At 33.3% G+C, this 23,581-nt stretch overlaps 1 protein-coding gene across 1 annotated transcript in view; it reads left to right on the top strand.

The window, feature by feature from the left end:
- Window positions 1–23,581, top strand: part of p115 (General vesicular transport factor p115) — a 71,332-nt gene that overhangs the window by 37,996 nt on the left and 9,755 nt on the right. The window contains exons 5-8 of the mRNA XM_089099092.1: window positions 1,315–1,516; window positions 7,562–7,780; window positions 12,093–12,207; window positions 21,676–21,830. Coding sequence (XP_088955218.1) covers window positions 1,315–1,516; window positions 7,562–7,780; window positions 12,093–12,207; window positions 21,676–21,830 — 691 coding nt within the window. The remainder of the gene's footprint in view (window positions 1–1,314; window positions 1,517–7,561; window positions 7,781–12,092; window positions 12,208–21,675; window positions 21,831–23,581) is intronic.

The raw sequence follows: 23,581 nt of genomic DNA, 5'->3' as shown, positions 1-23,581 counted from the left end.
ATACCGTAATGTTTTTTTTTTTTTAATGTTTTATTTTTTTTTTAATGTTTTATTTTTGGGTGGGAGAGGAATGTTTATGTTCTTATTTTTTTAATTGCTTCTTCGTAGAATTGGATTTCAAATAAACACAACTTAAAAACAATAGGGAATTTTTTTTTTCCAAGACAGTGCAATTTAAATCGGTGAATATTTCGGCCCTATGTCCAAGGGCCGTAGATCATTTTTAATTAAATTTGAGTATAAAGAATTCAGTGAATATTCTCTTAAGTCCCTATTTAAGGAAATATTTTTATTTATTTTGAGCCTAATTTCGATTGATTCCCCGACCACCTGTTTTATCCCCAAATCACTACTAATGAGAGAAGATTTTTCAAAAAGTGTTGTGTGGCTGGGATTATACTCAAATTCCTTATACTCAAATTTAATTAAAAATGATCTAACAAAATATTTTATTAAACCAATCGAAAATAGTATTTAACCCGTTACAAAAATGCCTTTAAGACTAGCTGCTAAAAAAGCAAGATTAACTTTGAAAACTTGCAGTTAATAATTTCATTTCATTTCGTTTGAATGAATTCATCCTCTCATCATTTTATTTATCAGTCCTGGTTGAACTTCGTTGAAGTAAGGATACTGGGGCTGTTTTAAAAGTTTTTAAAAGCATTTTAGTTTTAAGCTTCGTATTTTAATGTAAGTTGTTTATATATATTTTTTTTTCTTTAATGTTGTGCTGAAGACGGCCCTTGGACACAGGGCCGAAATATTCAACGATTTAAATTGCACTGTCTTGGAAAAAAATTTCCCTATTGTTTTTAAGTTGTGTTTGTTTGATATGGAAAGGCAGTGTGGTCTTCGTCAATATTTAAGAATTGGAATTTAGAGAATGTTTGTTTGTAAATGGTGTAAAGTGGCCACCATAAGCGGGGACTTCCTGTAGCGGGAGGACGTCCTCTCTGCGGGAGGTTTTTTTTTTTTTTTTTTTTTTTTTTTTTTTTTTTTTTAGTCGTAGTAGTACAATAATGCGAAGACCACTCTTCGGCTGCTAGTTTTTTTTTTTTTTAATTTTAGAGTTGTAGGTGGCATTTTCAATTATAATTTTTGTAAATGTTTAAAATGTTTTCTTTTCATTTTCTATTTTATTGGTGCCTCTGAGAGGAGAGGAGGTGGGATTATAAATAGACAAAAAAAAAGAAAAAAAAGAACAAGCACATATTTAAGTTTTAAGACCTATATGAGTGGGAACCTTTTTGTCTGTTAAATTGTAGCTTCAAACATTTTTTGTTACCTTTAACTATTGTTCAACTTTTATTGTAGGGATTGTTACTCTTGATTGAACTTACTAAATCAAATGCAAATCTGCAAAAAATTGTCGCATTTGAGAACGCTTTTGACAGAGTTTATGATATAATGACAGAAGAAGGTTTTGGAGGAGGAAGTGTCATAACCCAGGATTGTCTTCAACTCACACTGAACTTATTGGCTAATAATCCATCTAATCAAACATCGTTTAGAGAAGGTGAGAATCCAAATTGTATGCAGAGAATATCCCTGCAAATTTTTCCGCGATTATCATTTGCTCCGTAATTACCATTTGTTCCTTTAATAATATTTGTTATATTTGTTAATATAATATAAAATTTGTTACCTTTAAAATAGGGAATCTACTTTGTGGCCACATTTTTGTACAAATTTTTGTGGCTTCAAGTATTATACAATTTTTAGGTATTTATTTTCTTTTTAGTCCTCTTTATCGCATAACAATCTATCAAAATGGTAAATAGTTCATGTTTGTTTAAAGCCAATTAAAAAGCAAGAGGTATTGTAATTCGGTCTCATCCCCGCTCTACTGCTCATCCCCGAAAATTTGTTTTGCCGAATATTCTCTTTTTTTTTTATATTTCATGATTCATTTCTAAAATACCTCTTAAGATTCCTTACTCCAATAATTTATAACTATTAAAATTCTATTTTGTCAAGTTTAGAAGTTAGATCTTTCAGTAGAGCTAACTCCGTTCTGGCATAATTTTTTGGAAAAGAAATAATTGGAAAATAAATATTGGCCCCGTCACCCTGGTGATGCTGGAATAGGGCTAATTACTGTCAGGTCTAATTGTGAAAAAACAACAAGTTTTTCACCTGAAAGTAAGGAGCAACATTAACACTTAAAACGAACAGAAATAATTACATATATGAGAGGGGTTGCCCCCTCTTCAATACCGCCATCTTCATCCTAAAGTTTCATAGTACTTTAAAAATGCTCCTTATTGTTCCAATTAAACGACCCATGTGTTTCACTTCTTAAAGAATTGGGACAAAAAGTCAAATTTTAGCGTAAAAAGCGAGGTACTGAGGAAGGGGCATCCCCCCTCATATCTGTAATAATTTTGGTTCGCATGAAGTTTTAATGTTGCTCCTTACCTTCAGTTAAAAAAACCTTGTTTTTTTTATTTATTTTCTAGCGGCTAAATTTTCTAAATTTTCTCAGGTTCGTAGCGTTTGATGGGTAACACTAAATTTAATGAATTTTATATATTTTGAATTAACATAATAAGCCAGTTCTTTTATTGATATCAAAATTTTGTTTTTTAGAGTTTTGGTTATTACTAAGCCGTCACTTCTTACTTACAGTTAGTCACTACGAACTGTTTGATGATATGATTTAAAATTGCAATTTTTGAAACTCGTCGGGTTGGTCGTGGTATTGACTTTGGTGGTATTGAAAATTATATGTATTTTGAATATTGTGCTTTGTTTTTCCAAAAATCGACGATAAAAAAAATCACTGGATTAAAAAACTGCAGAAAATTGAAAGTACTACAGAAAATAAACTGAGTATTTAATATATAATGATATTAATCCGTGGATATTCAGTAACTCAAGATTTCTTTATCACTTTAGTTTATTTTTATTTTTCAAATTTATAGATAAAAAGAATTGTGTAATAGAATTTGCTTTTAGCAAAGCGAAATGACGCAGTCGACTTTAGAGCTTTTACGGCTAGGGTGGAAGACGGGGCAGTAGCCAAACTCCTGCTTAAAGTTATTTTTATTCGTTTTAATTTTTTCTTGGGTTTTCAGTTTAATTTTTAATCATATCAAGATTTACATGTCGTTTTGGGTTTCATTTATTGTTTAATAGTAATTTCTGTTCGTTTTGACTTTGAATTATTATAGGACTTTATTTCTGCTTGTCCTAACTCTGCTTTTAACTTTTCTTTGAAAACTTCTTTTTTGGAAATTTTTTTAAAAATTATTTTTTCTTTGTTTTTAATTGCCAAAATTTGTTATTGCTTAATATAATGAATATTTCCAGTTTTCACTTCTTTGGCTTAAGAATTGAAATGTTTGATTCTAACTTTTTACTTCTAATTATTGTCTTTATGTATTTCAGCATTCCCTCAACAATCCTTGATACCTTCCCTCAACATTCCCTCAGAATTCCCTGATAGTTTCAACTAAATAAGTTAGACAATCGCTGAGATATCGCAGATCCAGACTTTTGACAACCTGGATGCATATATTGTCTTTTGGTTGAATATAACACCCCCCTCAACGTTCTAACTGAATACCTTTAACTGTTCCTGAGATATGAAACTTATTGCAAAGACCCCTCTTTTTATACCGAGCAGCAGATGCAGTCACAAGTCACGAGTAATCGCAGTCCAATCAATTGCAGCGCCAAGTAGTCGAAAGTAGTCGCAGTCGTAAGTAATCGAAACCGTATGTTGTTGCATTCGATGGATGTGCATAGTATCTTTTGATTCAGTTCAACATCCGCTGAAAGTTTTAACTAAATACCATTAGCCGATTCTGATATATTGCACCTATGCCCTTTTGACATCCGTGACGCACATAGTTGACAATATATTAAGACCAATATCCCCCTCAACACCGTCCTAAAGTTTCAATTTAATATCCTTCACTATTCCTGAGATATTGGAGACATCCTGGATGCATATTGTCTTTGGATTTTCTTTAACATCACCCTTTGTATTCCATGTACGTTTCAACTTAATACTCGTAACCGTTCCTTAGTTCAAGTAGATATGCCCAGGTGTGCTCTTTTCACAACTTGGATGTACCTAGTGTTTTCTGATTTAGTGCAACATCCCTTTCGATGTCCCCTGAAATTTTCAACTGAATAACCTTAGCCATTTGTGAGATATTGCAGATAAGCTTTTATGACAATCTGGATGTGCTATTTCATTTTTACAAGCAGGATGCAGTTAGCCTCATTTGATTTAGTTCAATTGTTTTAGTTGTAACAGTAGCGGTTGCAGTAGTATTTGCAGTCACAGTCTCAACGGCCGTGGCAGTACTAATAGTAGTAGTCGCAGTCGCAAGCAGTTGCGGTTGCAGTGACGAGCTGTCACATTTATAGTCGCAATTTGTCGCAGTTGCAGTCGCACGCACTCAAAGTTTTAAGTAGTCACAGTCGGTAGTAGCCGCAGCAATAGTTTATTGGCATTCGTATAGTTGAATGTAGTTAGGGTAGCAGTCAAAAGCTATCGAAGTCGCAAGTAGTCATAGTCGCAAGTATTCACGGTCGCAAGTTGTCAAAGGTGCAAATAGTCGCAGTTGCAAGAAGTCATAGTTACAAATAGCCACAGTTGCAATCGCAAGTAACCTTAGTTGCAGTAATTCAAGTCTATTCAATTTGTTAATTACTGCAACAATTACATAAATACACTTAGGCGCTAGAGGTCCCAAGAAGCATAGCTTGTGGAGGACCTCTTATCAATCACAAAATCCACAAAAGAAACAAATCAAGGAAGGAAAAAAAAATATATAACAATATCTCGAAAATATAACCACAATACGAGAAAAATCAAAAAAAAAAAAAAAAAAAAAAAAAAAAAAAAAAACCAGCAACTACTACACAATAAACTTAAACTTAATTTTCTCGAAACGGAAAAACTGAAAATTGATTTCAATTTAAGTTATGTTTATTCGTTTTAAGTTTTTCTTGGGTATTCAATTTAATTTTTAATCATTCTAGGATTTACGTGTCGTTTTAGGTTTCATTCGTTGTTGAATAGTAATTTCTGTTCGTTTTGACTTTGAATTATTATAGGACTTTATTTCTGCTGGTCTTAACCCTGCTTTTAACTTTTCTTTGAAAAACTTCTTTTTTGGAAAGTTTTTTAAAAATCATGTTTTGTTTGTTTTTGATTGCCAAAATTTGTTATTGGTTATATAATGAATATTTCCAGTTTTCACGTCTTTGGCTTAAGAATTGAAATGTTTGATTCTAGCTTTTTAGTTATAATTATTGTCTTTATGTATTTCAGCATTCCCCTCAACAATCCTTGATACCTTCCCCCAGCATTCCCTCAGAATTCCCTGATAGTTTCAACTAAATAAGTTAGACAATCGCTGAGATATCGCAGGTACAGACTTTTGACAACCTGGATGCATATATTGTCTTTTGGTTGAATGTAACACCCTCCTCAACGTTCTATGAAAGTTTCAACTGAATACCCTTAACTGTTCATGAGATATGAAACTCGTTGCAAACGCCCCTCTTTTTATACCGAGCAGCAGATGCAGTCAGAGTCACAAGTCACGAGTAATCGCAGTCCAATCAATTGCAGTGCCAAGTAGTCGAAAGTAGTCGCAGTCGTAAGTAATCGAAACCGTATGTTGGTGCATTCGATGGATGTGCATAGTATCTTTTGATTCAGTTCAACATCCGCTGAAAGTTTTAACTAAATACCATTAGCCGATTCTGATATGTTGCACCTATGCCCTTTTGACATCCGGAATGCACATAGTTGACTATTGATTAAAACCAATATCCGCCTCAACACCGTCCTAAAGTTTCAACTTAATATCCTTCACTGTTCCTGAGATATTGGAGACATCCTGTTTTGACAACGTGGATGCATATTGTCTTTTGATCTTCTTTAACATCACCCTTTGCATTCCATATACGCTTCAACTTATTACTCGTAGTCGTTCCTTAGATCAATATAAATATGCCCAGGTGTGCTGTTTTGACAACTTTGATGTACCTAGTGTTTTCTGATTTAGTGCAACATCCCTTTCGATGTCCCCTGAAATTTTCAACTGAATAACCTTAGCCATTTGTGAGATATTGCAGATAAGCTTTTATGACAACCTGGATGCGCTATTCTATTTTTACAAGCAGGATGCAGTTAGCCTCGTTTGATTTAGTTCAATTGTTTTAGTTGTATTAGTAGAAGTTGCAGTAGTATTTGCAGTCACAGTCTCAATGGCCGAGGCAGTACTAATAGTAGTAGTCGCAGTCGCAAGCAGTTGCGGTTGCAGTGACGAGCTGTCACATTTATAGTCGCAATTTGTCGCAGTTGCAGTCGCACGCACTCACAGTTTAAGTAGTCACAGTTGCTAGTAGCCGCAGCAAAAGTTGATTTTCATTCGTATAGTCGCATGTAGTTGAGGTCGCAGTCATAAGTTACCGAAGTCGCAAGTAGTCATAGTCGAAAGTATTCACGATCGCAAGTTGTCAAAGGTGCAAATAGTTGCAGTTGCAAGAAGTCGCAGTTACAAATAGCCACAGTCGCAATCGCAAGTAATCTTAATTACAGTAGCAGTGACAAGTTGTCGTATTTGCTAGCACTCGTAGTCGCGAGTAGTTATAGTCACAAATAGTCAAAGTCGCAAGTATTCGCATTAGTAGATACAAGTAGTCACATTCGCAGTCACAAGTAGCCACAGTCGCTGTAGCCGTTGTAAGTAGTTGCATCATCTGTAACTGTAGTCTCGGTTGTAAGCAGTCGTAGTCCAAGTCACAAGTTGTATTATCGCAGTCGAAAATAGTCGTGGTCACAAGTATTCGTAGTAGTAGCAACATAGTGGCCCTGAAAGCTTGAAGTTAATATGCTTAGCTGCTCCTAAGATTGCAGATATGCCCTTTTGATAACCTGGATGCACATAGTTTTTTTTATTTAGCTTACCATCCCCCTCAGCATTCACTGAAGGTTCACCTTAATACCCTTGGTCTTTTCAGACACACCCAAAATCAAACTTTTCCCGTTTTGATAATGACCAATCCTGCACGTAGACAATGGACCAGTTGCATAATTTACAATCCTTGCCCTGACGCTGGGGAGGGGCCGCATAACTATTAGGTCTTTTTGACTATTTTAAACAAAACAACTTTTTTAAAATTACGATCAGTGCTAAGGAGGGGGGCATCCATAAAGGGCAGAAGGGGCGGGTTGCCCTCTGATCACTTTTGACTCTTAAAAAGGGCATTAAAACTTTTAATTTATAATCGTCCCCTCCCCCCCCCCCTGATAATTCCACGACTAATCCTTCTGTTTTAAGTTGTGTTGGAAATAAATAATCAAAGTACATTGAAGCCCATTAACTAATTCCCTCTTAAAAGTTAATTGCCTCTCTAGAAATCACATTTTTTTGTCAGTTCTCTACTCTTTTAGAAAGTAGCTTCACTTTTTATCTTGTGTAGAGCCGAAAAATATTGGAGTGGCTTCCGTTAAAATACCCACAGACCATTTTTTTAATTGTTTTCTGGTTCTCAAGTGTTTAATTAGTTTATTTTTAAATATAATTTTCAGGTAGCCTTATTCAAAAGTATCACCGACTCCTTAACTCTTCTCTGGAGGATACATCACTAACATGGAGCGATCAACGGTCGAAAAGCACCATTCTACTGTTGAAGGTTATCAGGATACTAGTCTCGCCATCTAATCCTTCCCAATCAGTCACTTTATCGCAGAAAATTCTAAATTCTTGTGGCATGATTTCCACTTTAAGTAAACTGCTTCTTGCAAATAGTAAGACTGTCTTTTTATTCACTTTTTTGAGCACTTGATTTACATAGCTTGTCTGATTCAATGAACTAATAAGTATATAAACTGGTATTTAACATTGATAAAAGAAAATTAATATATTGTGGTCATTATCAGATTGATATAGAGTAAAACTAAATAAAACTAATGACAAAAAACAATAATGATATTGATAATAATTGCTATTAAACTCAGTTATTGAAAATGATAATTATTATACCGAATTTTCTTGAATTATTTCTGTCTTTCGCAAACTCAAAAAGTTTTTAAGTATTTTTGATAGACAATTATTTTTATAAAATGAGTAAAAAAAAAAAATAAAGGCAAAACATTCAAATTACTTATTCTTTTTTTTATTGTTTTTTTTTCATATTTTTCTCATTCAGAACCCCAAATCACGCTAGGCATTATAGAATAATATTTTATTTCGAGAAAAGAAAACTACTCTCTAATTGTTGGGAACTAAATTTGGATTTTAGCATAAAAAAGAGGTTCTGATTTAACAATATCAGTTTTCAAAAAAAAGGAAATTAAAATCTTTAAAAGATATGTGCATTTTTAGTCTTTTATCCTGTTTTGATTTGTTTTAGGGACTTTCTATGTGTTCCTTGGTCTTCCTCGAAATGTATAAGAAAGGATGCCAGTTATTGATACCAATAAAAACCATAAACGGGTTTGCAACATGTAAAAATATTTTTTTTTCAAAAAAAAATCGTTTGATGTTTAAACCGCGTTCAATAGGGCACAATAATTAGGGGTATTCAATAACGTATTGCAATTTATTCTAATGAGTTTCAATAAGCTCTGTAGAATGCAGTGTTAGTTATGAAATAATATTACAGATATTGTGTATTTTTTTTACTATTGCTTTATATCTGGGGTGAAAACGAAAGAACCTCTTTTATTAGAAAAATGTAAAATATATTTTATAGCTTCTGCACCCTGTAAAGCATGCGATGTTGTGTTGACCTCATACGGCTTGGCGCAAAAACGAGTTATTAGTAGTAGTATTAGTAGAACAGCACCAGTGGGCGTAGTAGTATGTTCTGTATACTAAAATAGCCCAGCTTTTTGGAATCCATAAGAATTAGTTATAAGTAAGATAACCTGCCTGCTTTCAAAGTTTTTTTTAAGTTATATCCATATAAAACTTTTTATATCCAGGCTCTATGAACATAAAATAACCTTAATATCTTCTGGTTCTGTTGGGTAGCACTTAACTGTCACTGGTGCTGTTAGTTTTTATCTCAGTTAAACCTGGTTAAAGGGCATACCCCCCCCCCCCTCCCTCCTCATCAGACTCCTTTGGGCTGTAATCAATAACAAAAATATTTTGAACTCGTAATAATCTTCCTGCTTTCGAATAATTTCAAGTGAAAATTATACAAACTTTGACCTTTATCTGAATAAATAACAAATTGAGCTTATTTTGAATTTGCTGCGTAACCCTACAAAGTCAGTGGTTTAACTGCAGTCGCTAATTATGCTGCAGTAATAACCATCTGCTTTTTGTTTTCTTAAGCCCCTGTCTTTAGTTTATTCCTAGAATTTGATAACGATGTATCCTCGGGGGATTTTAACCAAGATTATGCATCTCTGACTTGAGTGGTGAATATTAGATGAAACTTTAGAATAAAGAGATGAAACCTCAGAGGTTCTTGCCAAAAATATGCACCTTTATGTGGAAAGATGAATATCAGATGAAACTTAGACTAAAGAATTAAACCTCTGAGGTTTTCATCAAATGTTTGCACCGCTGGCTGGATAGATAAAAAATTCTTACTTTATTTTATTTAGAGTGTTGATTAAATGGAGCAAGTCAATAGCTAATCCGAAAACTATAGCCTCCTTTTTTATTTCTTCATCTAAGTTGTAAGATCTTAACTTCTTTCTGCTTAGAATATTATTTTTAGCCAAAAAACTGATCTTATCTTAGCAAAGAACTAAATATTTCTGCGAAATTGAATATTCTGAGTAGAATTACAAAAGATGATTATAAAAAAACGGTTTAAGAAGTAAGAATTATTTTTTTTTTAATTGAAATAAAAAGTTTTTAAAGTTAAAAGTATTTTTAAAGTAAGATTAAAAAAAATCATAATGTGTCAAAATATGTAAAATGTTAGCACATAGATTTGCTAAAAACAACAGTAAAGAAACGGGACTTATAATGTGATGCTATAAATGCTTATAAAGCGGGTATTGCGGAGATCAGATCCGTCAGTTGGTTTGTTGAAGCCTCGACGGTCTTCTTCTTTTTTGCCTGAAAGCAAGTGACTATTCTCATTATACCAAACTCTTTATATGTACCTCCGACTAGATTGATGAATATATTGCTTTTAATAGTTTAAGGTCAAAAGCCAGCCAGTATATTTTCTTAAAATTATTATATCATACAGTAGATCCTCTAGATTAATCATCAGTCAGTTCGTTTTTGGATGTTCAAGATAGAGTATGCAATTCTTTTCTTTTTTTCGCCCAAAGTGAAGCGACTGTTCCCATTTTAAATATTGCTTGCAGTCAATAGGTTTCATTACAAGGTAACGAGTTTTATGCGTAGCATGGTAAGTATAGTTATTTTCTCGTATCTTGCCTCATAGAGCTCTTTGTCCCTTCTAGATTTTAATAAATATATTTTCTGGATAGTTTCATTGAGAAATACCTTTTTTATGGTATTTTCATTGAGAAGTTGAAAAAATGACAATTTCTCCTAAATTTAAAATAATACATTTAAACCCCCTAAATTATCCTACCCTGGGGAGGTGTAGTGGATTTGACCTCAGCTTGGTATACGGGACCCAGAGATGGAACCCGGCTGCAGGGCCGACACAAGGACCTCAGTTGTCAAGAAGTGTCGTTACGCCGATGCAATACAATACCCTAAATTATCCCCCTGCCCTAAAACGGGGATACAGTTGTAACTCTTGGTAGAAATTTCCTTTGGTAAGAGGACTTTTGGGAAAGGGGGCAAAGGGGAAATTTTGGGAAAGAGGGCAAAATATTTTGTCTCTGGTCCTCACAAAACGTATGCACGACGGTTCTCTCTTCAAGTAGGCCAGCGGGCAGTATCACGTGATATGAAATATGAAATGGCATTGCACGTGCCACCCAAACTTATAGTTCTTTCACTGGTACCGAAATTGGAGCTCCTCTGCTCCCTTTGCTCCTCTCTTTGTTCTGTTATTAAACAATAAGTTGATGGCAAGAAAACTAGCTTACGAACTAAGACAGACTGACTTTTTACTGTGAACTATCATGGTTGATGATCTGATAAAAGTACATGATATATGTCTTTAACCCACGAAATTGGTTCATGTAATGTACCCTTTAAAAACTTTGTAGGGTTGAAATTTCGCTGTTAAAGTGCATACTAGTAAAATTGGTTGAGGTACATACTGGTAAAATTGGTTAAGGTACATACTGGTAAAATTGGTTAAGGTGCATACTAGTAAAATTAGTTGAAGTGCATACTAGTAAAATTGGGATTAACTCTGCTAAAAAACGAAAGAAGTCCTGATTTGGCGGGAAACGACCCAAATCTTAATTCAGTGCAAAAATACGTTAATTGCTCACTGGGTTTTGAAATGGGGTAAGATCTGACCGAAACTTGTATGTAGGAATCTGTAAAAACATAAATTACAAGCTGTACTTAATCTTTTCCCATTTCCAACTTCTTAGCAGAATGGTAGGCAGTTGGCTCTTTGTTTGAAGCGGAATCATGCGAGGATTTCAGTCGATATGATCAGAGAGATAAAGTGGGTCAATGGGCTTTCCAACACCCCATTACCAACCTACATAAAATTTTGGTAGGTTGTTTGTATCTTGTTTGAACAGGGAATTTACAAAAAGTTTTTTTCTGTATAATGGCATGGCCATCTTGGAGCATTAGCCACTGCAACGTTAGCTAAATATCAGTGTTATCTAAATCTTTAGGGGCTGGCAACTAGCTGCAACTGAACTGACAACAAAGGAAAAAGAAAAATTTTTAATCTTCCAAAAAAAAATGTATTTGATATCAAGGTCGTATCCAGGAGAGCAGGGGTTTAGAGGGTTTGAATCCCCCCCCCCCCCCGAAATGTTTGTTTGAATCGTAAAAACGTAACAAAAATGAATATAAACATTTTTTGTAAGGTTTTTTTTTCTGTAACCCACTACCCCCACTACCCCCCTCCGAACAAAATCCTGGATACGTTCTTGTTTGAAATTAACAGATTAAAAATATTAGGGGATTAAGAGGATTAGTTGATAAGATTTTGATTTGATAAAAGAAGAAAATGCAAGAAATAAATTGTTATTTCAGGTGTTCCTCCGAGTGCTTTGACTGAAACAATTGCAACTGTTGGTGACGTCATTCGAGGTCATCGGGAAAACCAAGACTTGTTCGCCTCAATCTCTGTTAACAACTATAAAACGAAGTACGTTACGAAACTTTAATTTGACTATAAAATTGCCAGTTTGTATTAATTATGAGACTGTAAAAACTCAGCTAAAATGTTAATTTTTGTATCTTAATAACGCATTGTATTGAAAAAAGTGAAAATTTTAGCAATAGAGAGTTTTTTTTTAGTTTTGTTTGTACTACTGTAGTGGGAAATACAAGTCGGAGAAAATTTTCCTGGTATAAAAGAACAAAAATATTGCAAGTTTATAAATAAATCCTACAAAATGATAGTAAACTTTTAAATAGATATTAGATAAAATGCAAAAAGTAAAAAAATAAAAGCCATAAATAGACAATGCAAATAATATAAAAATACTGCATATTTCATGTAAAAAGGTTGTTATTTTTATAATTGGTACATAGTTCCACACGAGTGATGCTCCCTTCTGGTAGAAAGTAATGCAGTTTTTCAAAAGCTGGCTTTCATGAGACTCCTAGAACAGTAGCCGCCTTTCATGAGACTTTTAGAAAACTCTGTGTTACTAAAGGACTGACGAAAGGAACGACAAATCAGATATTGCTATATAAATATCCTATAGTGTATCCTAAGGCGAAGGAGAGATATAGGAAGTATAGGTTTATATATATACAACATAATATATGTATATATATAACATATGTATATATATATGTATATACAAGATATATACAACATATATATATATATATATATATATATATATATATATATATATATATATATATATATATATATATATATATATATATATATATATATATATATATATATATTTTATATATACAAGTTTAAACTTAGGGTTTCTTGTTAATTTATTTGTTTAATAAAATCTTTTTTCTAAAAAAAAAATCTTCTCTGACTAATTTTTTAAATGAAATTTGTAACTATTAAGCTAAAGGCTAAACTGCTGAAGAGAAAGCACTTTCCTCTATTTATTAATAATTATTTAAAGTGACCATTTTACTTAGTTGTAATAAGAAATATTTTTATTTACTCTTTGAAGTTTTTAAGCTTAAATTACTTTAATTGCTGAGTCGCGTCTCTAAATAATTCGTCCCTAAATAAGTCTCTAATTAATTAGATTTTATTAATTAATTAGAAACTAATTAAATAGAGACTTAATTAAGTTTCTAAATAATTTGTCTGTGTTTTGGTATATCGTAGTTGTTGCAGATATAAGTCGAGTGTTGGGCCGAAATTGAAGTTGGACAATATTTCCAAGCTGAAGGGAGGGGGGTAAAAAAAATCTTTAAGTCCCAGTGCATTCAACATCCCCAGTGGATTGCTGACATCCCCTTTGTGCATTGCTGATACCCCCGCCCCCCTGTGAAATTGAGAAGTTGGAATTATTCCGCCACAACTTTTAGGATGAGTGAGAAACTATATTTTTTTGCTTGTTCTCTTTTGGCTGTTGTTACTATTATCATTTTTTTCGATAATACAGAAAGCAAACTTGAGTAGTTATAACTAATTGACTGTGGAATTAGCTATCTATTAACGAAAAAAAAACCTAAAAAAGAAATGCTGTTAAGCCTTGGTAAGATATTCAATGGAATAAAATCCATCGAGTATCAATATCATGATACAGTCGTATATTGTCAGCCTCGCATATTATGTCTCAAATTTGGTTTAATAAACCTTGTTTTGGATCCTGTGATTGGAGGAACGTCAGTTCAGTTTATCCTTGGGAGGAGGGTGACCTCCTCTTATTCTCCTATTCCTAATGTTCATGGGAAAATATTCTCCCAGGGAAAATTTCTCTGGTGTTCCCAAAAATTTTCTGCACAATTTAAAAATTAAAGACAAAAAGATTGATCTTGAGAAGAAGCCCCGCATGTATGGCCAATTGGAAGAAAAGAAAAAAATCGCAACGAATATTTAGAATACGGTATTGGACTTTGTAGTCCCCACCGGTGGTCCTGATCTCTCTTGAGCCAGGAATTGCAATGGGGTTTGGGGGCTGACCTTTCTCTGCTTTCGCACACTCTTCCTGTTTACCTCCTCCAGGTACCCATTTAGAACTGGGTCGACTCTGTGCTTACAGAGTCTTGCCACTGACCTCTGCTCCAAAGCTCCTGCTCCTGCTCCAAAGCAAATAACCAGCATCACCAAAACTCGAAAACCCTGTCCTTACGCATACACGAAGTTTTGAATATTTTTTTTTTAATATGGGTGTATTTTTTAATAATATCGTCTATTGAATAAATATTTAAATTTCCAGTGTCTCTGTTGGTTGAGTGATTTGTAAAAATGTGTTTTTTTATTTAAATTGAGGGAATAATCCTAGATGAGTCCCGCCACATAAGGAAACATGTTAAGAAAACATGTTATATAATTATATTCAGAATAATCACGTAGTTTATACATTTTGCATGGGGAGAAAGTTTATCTTCAATTCTTTCATTGTTTTACACTTTTTCTACAAAGTTTTTGAAAATAAAGCATGCATTGAATAAATATTTTTAAGTTTTCAAATTTTGCTAAAACAAATGGGATCTACAAAATTGTTTATAGATGCCACTATATACAAAACGCATTAGCGTTAAAACAGAAACAACGAGAAAAGCCAGAATCGATGCTGCCTGTAGAACAACTTTGCAGATGGCAGTTGTTTCACCATGATTTTAAAAACTTAAAAAGGGTAAAACTTAAAAATCATAATATTCAGCATATTACGAAGTAAGAATTGTTTTCTTAATATGTTTCCTTATGTAGAGGGACTTATCCAGGCTTACACCAAATTTAGCATTTAGCGAGGGTATGTGGTGGTTAAGGGGGGGGGGGGGGGTAATGTATTCTACTTAATACTGTGAATATAGAGACATATATGTCTCGTAAACGATTGTTTAACATAATATAAAAAGTTAATGATTAATTTTCTGAAGCCATTGAATAAAATTGAACCTAAGCCAGTATTTTCTGTATATTATTAATAAGTGTCTTCAACAACAATTCAACTCGCCCAAAATTACCGATAAAGGTTCACCCAAGTCTTTTAGTATTTCTATTGTGTTTTTCTGATGTTGTATAGCTGAAATATTCGCTTAGGTTGTATTTAATTCTCTGTCTTCAGAAAATTCCTTGTTAACTTCTTGTATTTTATATGATGGAAAGGCAGTGTGGTCTTTGTTAGTAATTAAATAAAAAAAAACAAGTTTATTAAACTGAAAGTAAGGAGGGACATTAAAACTTAAAACGAACAGAAATTATTCCGTATATGAAAGGGGCTGTCCCCTCCTCAACACCTCGCTCTTTACGCTAAAGCTTTTTATTGTTTTAAAAAATAAAGTTGTGAGACAGAGTTAAACTTTAGCGTAAAGAGCGAGTTGTTGAGGAGGGGCCAGCCCCTTTCATATACGGAATAATTGCTGTTCGTTTTAAGTTTTAATGTCGTTCCTTACTCTCAGTTTAAAAAAATTTTTTTTTTTAATTTAATTTCTCATCGTTTTTTAGTTAATGCAGCTTCTATTTTGGTTCACCGTCATTGAATAAGTAAACAAAATTCGCATAAAAATTTTACTCTTCTTTTGCTAAATGGCTGTCTCTAAATTTGGTTCTGACGTAATTTACAAATTAACTTACGTAACGAAGTTCTATATTCGTATATTTTTCTTCTGGCAAAAAATACGCTGCAGATATAGTTACAGATTTTTGCAGATATGAGCTTGAAACCTATGTAATAGGGTTTTCTGATACGCTGAATCTGAAGGTGGGATTTTCATTAAAATTCTTTCACTTGTAGGGGATATTTCATCCCTCTTTAAAAAATCAGGTAAATTTTCTCAGGCTCGTAGCCTTCGATGAGTAATACTAAACTTAATAAAATTTATATATTTAGAATCAGCATTATAAGCCCATTCTTTTGATACATTTATTGACATCAAAATTCCGTTTTTAAAAGTTTCGATTACTATTGAGCCGTATCGCTTGTTTTTTTTTTTTTTATTACGTATATGTTATTACGTATATGAGGGGGTTGTCCCCGCAGTCAATAACACGCTCGTTATGTTAAAAGTTAAAAAAAAATTTTAATTCACAAACCCCTGAATCACAAAGGCCGTTTAATTAGAATAGATAGCTCTTTTGAAAGCACTAAAAAAAACTGTAACGTAAAGAGCAAGGTATTGACTTGGGGGAGAACCCCCTCATATGCGTAATAATTTCTGTTCGTTTTAAGTTCAATTTTGCTTCTTACTTTCAGTTGAAAAAACTTGTTTTTTTTATTTAATTTCTGATCTTTTTTAAATAATGCTTGGAAATCTGACGCCCTTTTCATAGAATGTCCCTTACCCCGAAGAAACAACCTCCATGGAAAGATTCTCCCGAGTAACCCCCTCCTCCAGCCCCCCCCCACCAGAAAAAAAATCCTTCCTAAAAATGTATGTATACTTCCCAATAACCAATACAATATTTAAGCAATGGGCAAAGTTCATATCTTGCAGCCCTTCCCCTGGGAACTGTGGGGGATTAAGTCATCCTAAAAGATTATATTTATTAGATTTTCGACTATGCTAAACAAAATAGCTATCTCAAAATTGTAATTGGGTGACTTTGAGAAAAAATGAGCGTGGGAGGGGGCCTAGTTGCCCTCCATTTTTTGGAGGGCACGCACCGTGATCTTTCTTCGAGCAAAAAATGCAAATTTCCACCTTTTTGCAGATAGGAGCGTGAAACTTCTTTAATAGAGTTCTCTGATAAGCTGAATGTGATAGTGTAATTTTCCTTAAAGTTAATTAAAAATGCAAAATTCCACATTTTTGCAGATAGGAGTTTGAAGCTTCTTTAATAATGTTCGTTGATAAGCTGAATCTGATGGTGTGAATTTCGTTAAAGTTAATTAAAAAAATTTGCAATTAAAACAAAATTTTATTGTTTAAAAAAAATTGAGTTCTGAGAAAGTCAAACTTTAGCGTAAAGAGCGAGGCGTTGAGGAGGGGACAGCCCCTTTCATATACGGAATAATTTCTGTTCGTTTTAAGTTTTAACGTCGTTCCTTACTTTCAGTTAAAAAAAAACTTGTTTTTCTTTATTTCATTTGTGAACGTTTTTTAACTAATGCAGGTTTTGATTTTGGCTCACCGTGCATGAATAATTAAAACGAAATTTGCATATTAATTTTACTTTTATTTGGTTAAATTGCTTTCTCGAAACTTGTTGAATTTTATTTACGAACGTTTTTATTAGTAATAAATATTCCTAACTTACGAATTAACTTACATATAAAACTTATACATTCATTGATTTTTAATACATATATCGTGGGGTTTGCTCCCTAGCTAATATCTCGCTCTTTATGCTAAAGTTGGAATTGTATTCCAATTCTTTAAAAATGAACCCTTAATCACACAGGGCGTTAATTAGAATAAATAGCTCTTATGAAAGTACTAAAAAATCTTTGGCTTAAAGAGCGAGGCATTGACTAGAAGGTGAACCCAATCATATAGCTAATATTTTTTTGTTCGTTTTAAGTTTTGATGTTGCTCCTTACTTTCAGTTGAAAAACTTGTTTTTTTATATTTAATTTCTGATTTTTTTTTAAAATAATGATGGGAAATCCGGCGCCCCCTTCATAGCAATGTCCCTTCCCCCATGAAAACTTCCTTCATGAGAAGATCCTCCCATATAACCCCCGACACACCCCCCCCCCCCACTACCAGAAAAAATTCCCCCTGAACAAACGTCTGTATACTTCCCAATAACCGATACTATATGTTAACATTGGGTAAAGTTCATAACTTTCAGCCCTCCCCCTGGGGGCTTCGAGGGATTAAGTCATCCTAAAAGACATAGTTATAATATTTTCGACCATGCTCAACAAAATGGTTATCTCAAAATTTTGATCGGGTGACTATGGGAAAAAAATGAGCGTGGAAGGGGGCCTAGTTGCCCTCCATTTTTTTGGTCATTTGAAAAGGGAACTAGAACTTTTAATATCCGTTTCAATGAAGGCACCCACGTTATTCTAGGGACCACTGGGTCGATGCAATCACCCCTGGGGAAAAAAAACAACAAATAAACACGTATCCATGATCTTCCTTCTGGCAAAAAATGGAAAATTCCACATTTTTGTAGATAGGAGGTTGAAACCTCTACAGTAGAGTTCTCTGATAAGCTGAATATGATGGTCTGATTTTCATTTAGGTTCTTAAACTTTTAGGGGGTTTTTCCCCTTTTTTTCGAAAATCAGCCAAATTTTCTCAGGCGCGTAGCTTTTGGTAGGTAAGATTAAACTTGATGAAACTTATATATTTGAAATCAGAATTAAAATCTGATTCTTTTGTTGTATCTATTGGTATCAAAATTCCGTTTTTTAGAGTTTTGGTTACCATTGAGCCGGGTCGCTCCTTACTTACAGTTCGTTATCACGAACTGTTTGATAACAAAGACAAAATAATAACAAAGATTACATAGTGCCACATTTACTATATAGAATTTTTTCTATAAAAAATAAAGTACTCAATTCAATTCTTCCTGTTATATCCAAAGTGCTCGAGAGAATTATCTTCAGACGTCTGTCTCCCTTTCTGTTTGGCAGTCAGCGCTATTGGGCTTATTTTTGGATTTCTCTAAGGCCTTTGACACGGTTGTTCATAGTATTTTAATAAGTAAATTAAATAGTTACGGTATTCGTGGTGTTCCCCTCTCTTGGTTCGATTCTTATCTATCTGGAAGGGTACAGAGTGTGAGCTTAGGTGGAGTATCCTCTCAGCCCTTACCTGTTTGGAGGGGTGTCCCGCAAGGCTCCATTCTAGTCCTGATTTTATTTCTCCTATATATCAATGATCTTGTTATGGACCTGGGCCCTTCAGTGTATCCTGTACTATTTGCTGAGGACAGCAACTTCTTCATCACTGGCACCAATTTACCATTGGCAATAACCTCTGCCCAAGTCCTTCTGTACAGGGTCCAGGCGTGGTGCCTTACGAATAATTTGACCATTAATAGCAAAAAAAGTCAAGTAGTATTATTGAGAACCCCCTACAACAAAAACATTATTCAATCTGCTCTTGGTATCAAGTACTCCTCCGACATCCTCCCACAAGTGGAGGTTGCCAAGTTTCTTGGTGTATTTATTGACTCATGCTTGTCCTTCTCTAATCATATTTCTTACATCACAGCAATAATTTTGAGACATGTAGCTATGATTGACCGTGTGAATTATTTTCTTCCTCCTTACATCCTAGTTACCCTCTATTATTCCTATATTTTTCCTTACTTTTCTTATTGCGGATCAGTTTGGGGAAATACAAACCAGTCTTTCACTAAAACCTCAAATTTGCCCAAAACCGTGCCATTAAAGCAGTTTTTCGGCTTCCCCGTCTATATCCAACCCATGATTTGTAGTCAGATTTTGGCATAGCTCCACTAGATCAAATCATACAAAAACTAAACTTATCGCTTGCTTACTGTGCTTTCCTCTATAATCATCCTCCTCGACTACTAACCTATTCTAATATTAATAATTCGGAAGCCCACTGTCTCCATTCATCCAGTAGAGTCTTTATAATCCCTAAATGTGTTTCTAGTGCTGCCCAGCACTCTCCCATTTACAAATCTATTATTCAATGAAACAAAATACCCTCCAGTGTTGAGCTAGCGACAAGTTTCTGCACGCTGTACAACAATGTAACAAAACTTGATAATATAATTTAATCTTTCAACTTTTACCAATTTGCTTTAATTACCCATGTTTTATTCTTCTATCTTTTTTTTTCAGCGTCACTTTTTTTTTATTTTTTTTAGTCCTTAACAAGTTCTCTTCTAGGATCTTTATTGTTATTGATGTTTGTGTTATGTTTTTATTCGAATAATAAATTGAATTGAATTACTTTAATTAATTGAACTGTATTTATAAATAATTATATCTAGTAATCCTTATTTAGTATGTAACAGTCCTAGCGGGTACTCATAAACCGAATGTCAGGCAGTGTTAAGGAAGAAATTTCTTTTTCCAGGCTGAGGGGAGGGCATAAACGCAAAATAGGAAGTCTCTTTTAGGATCAATTAAGTAGCTGCCATTATGAAACACCTTTCGGTTTCGGTAAATTCATGGAGTCCATTATGAAATGGACTCCATTTCATTCGGTAAAATTTCATTACCGGTCCATTTCATTACCGAAGTCTATTCAGTAAAATCCATTATGAAACACCTTTCGGCGGAGTAAAATTCATGGAGTATCATTATATGATACATTCGAATATTATATAATTCGTATCACAGTGCGGCAAGCTATTATTACTAAACCCTTTCTCGGTTTTCGTAAGGAGAGAGACGACATTTAAATTTATCCTTTGAAAACTGGGATAACCAAAAACATTCATGAAAAAAAAATTCCAAAATTGTCTCAAATATTCTGAAGTTTTCTACCCCAGGTTTTGTACACTAATTAAAAAAAACTGAATTTAGGAGGGGTTGGTGCAAGAGTTGCTGTCGCAGGAAAGGAGAAAACCTCGCAAGTAAGATTTTAGGGAAATGGAACTTCTAGGGAGTGTAAAAGAGGGAGGCATTAAATTGACTGGGATGGAGGAGGGATATGGTTAGGTGTGCAGGCCTCGGGTGGCTTCGTGCTACAGTGAGTTGTTAGTAGTAGTAGTAGATTCAAAGGTTGTGCCTAATTTTGTGAATATCACAGGTTGGACAATCCCATGAATAAAGATTACATGATGCCACTCTAAATACCACTCTAAATACCTAGATGCCACTCTAAATACCTAGACAGGTTTGTCATAACAGTAAAATAACTTGGTTTCTCAACTGTATTTCTAAATGATGAACCCAGTAGTCAATATTTTAGTATCTAATAGTTACCATGGCTACACATAAGTCTCAGTGTTGAGCAGAGAGTGAAGGTAGAAAATTGTTCTAGGTTTAAGGAGCAAATATACGAGGAAAACATACAGAAAAAAAAAACTTTTAGACTCGATATATTCAACTTCGCTTGGGGGAGGGGATTCGTTTCACCGCTAGTATACCCCTCCCTCTTTTTTCCAATTAATTAGTTTCATTTATTTACTCATTATCTTTAGAATAAATTAGGAACAGTGTATCTTTCTTTTCTCGCTTTCTTTTGGCTATTTCTACTATTTTTATTTTTAGCGGTAATACCGAACGCAAACTGGAATAGCTAGAATAAATTTGATTATGGAATTACCTACCTATCAACGAGCAAACCAAAAAGTGAAACAATATTGAACTTTTGGAAGATATTCAGTTGTGTAAAAGGACTGTATTTTATTTTTTGAAATATTTCCGAAGAGGTATGTGAGATATATGTGGTATGTTGAAGACCAGTGGGATTTGATGATCCAGATCCTACTTTAACTAAGCTATTAGTTGTATCTTAAGTTGGACTGTTTAGATGAAGTCTTTAATTACTTTATAAGCTATTTAATTTACTTATTTAATTACTATTTAAATTATTCTAATTAGTCTTTAATTGTGTTTATTTTTCGTCTTTGCAGGTCAATGATAGATCTTTTAATATTGACGATGATTTCTGAAAAGCAGGCAATTTCGATGCGGCTGTGTGTTTTGTATACACTTCAGAGCTGTTGGCTAAAGAATAATTCTGCCCGTGAAGCTATTATTGATACTCTCTTGCCAGCTAGTGTAGAAAGTAAGTACTACTTACGAACATGGTTGCCAGATTGACATCCAAGTTAATATGAATTATAAATAAACACAGCTTTACATACATTTGGGATATTCTTTTAGTTTATCTTCCTTTAAAAAAAAACTAAACTTTATATTAGAGAAAAAAAAGATTTCAGGCTTTGAAAGTTTTTTAGGTCTATATGATTGAAAAATAAATGAACTTGAACCTGTTTTAAAAGGAACACAATTTTAAATTCATTTGTAACATTCTTTTAGTTTATTTAGTTTTAGAAAAAATTAAGTTAAGTTTTGAGAAAAAAAAGGTTTCAGGTTTTGAGAACATTTTAGCCTTAATATTAAATAGATAAAAATTGGTGAAAGTATGACATACGAACAGGGTTGCCGTATTTACAATTTGTGGTGAAAGTTTTTTTTTAATTTGTTTTGATTGTTGGCACTTCTAACTTTAAATTGAATAAAAATAGTACATATCAAGTCTCAAGGCAGATTCGCTAATATCCAAATATTAAGGTTCGAGAAAAAATGATAATAGTTGGTCAGGTATTGATGAAATTTTACCCTTAAAACCTAGATTGATAAATATTGTTGAAAGTTTAGCTTGCAAACAGGGTCATATTTAGCTTGCCATATAGACATTTTCTGGTAAAACGAGATTTTTAAAATCTGTTCTGATTATCGATACTTCTATGCTTAAATTGAATAAAAAATAGTGTATATCGAGTTTTAATTCAGAATCTAGTATATCCGAATCCCGCTTAATGTTATAGTATACACTTGGAGTAATTGCTTTTTTTGTGTAAAATGCAGAGCTATTGACTGAAGAATACTCCCGGAAATGCTACTACTATTAATTAGTTTACTAATTAATAATTAATATTATTAATTAGTAAATTACTTACTTAATTAATTACTTAATTAATTGATAATTACTTACGAGGATTACTATTAATACTCTCCTTTCGGCTAGTTTAGAAACTAAATACTACTTATGGTCATCCTAATATTTTCAAACTAAAATGAATTGTTTTTTTTTTGTTTTTTTGTTTATAATAGTTTTAGAGACATTTAAGCTTAGAACAATCAGAAAAAATAATCTATCTGGTTTTAAGAAGATTGAAACCATAAAAATTATATTGTTAAATATTTTAGAAAGTCAATACCACTTACGAATAAGGGTTCCAATTGACATTTTCTGGTCAAAACGTAATTCTCTCAATTTGTTTGGATTTATTATTCTTCGACCCTTTATTATTCGAAGAAAAATATCTATTTAGTAAACAATAAGGAAAACAGAGCAGATTCCAAGATAAATTTACTCCAAAACCATACTTCATTAGAGAAAATTATTGGATTACCACATAATATGGATGCTATGGGGAGTTAGTGCGCCTGTTATTGCAGAAATATTTTAAATTTATTATAATGGATTACATTCTTAGGCTTACCGGCACATAGGCGGGATAGGTGGGGGAGGGGTCATCCAATTTGATTTTCTTCCAAGAGCTCTCTTTGAAAAACGTGAAAATGCTGATACTAAAATTGATTTTGGATTTTTAAGAGGTCCACCCTTCCCGAGAAATGTCTTGGCAAAAGTTTAGTTTAAATACGGGCCTAATTCACATATGTGAGCCACTTCAAACATAGAAGTGGTTCAGTCTGAATTTGAACCTGAATTGTTCGAAAATCATTTGAATTCTGGACATACTGATTTTTTTTTTTTTTTTTTTTTTTTTTTTTTTTTTTTAGCTTGAA

Source organism: Artemia sp. Qi Xiang Cuo, chromosome 13 (genome assembly GCF_049724085.1).
Source record: "Artemia sp. Qi Xiang Cuo chromosome 13, ASM4972408v1, whole genome shotgun sequence".
In the NCBI taxonomy this organism is placed as follows: domain Eukaryota; kingdom Metazoa; phylum Arthropoda; class Branchiopoda; order Anostraca; family Artemiidae; genus Artemia; species Artemia sp. Qi Xiang Cuo.
The sequence above is the reverse complement of the archived record's forward strand: the minus strand, read 5'-3'. Positions and strand labels throughout refer to the sequence as shown.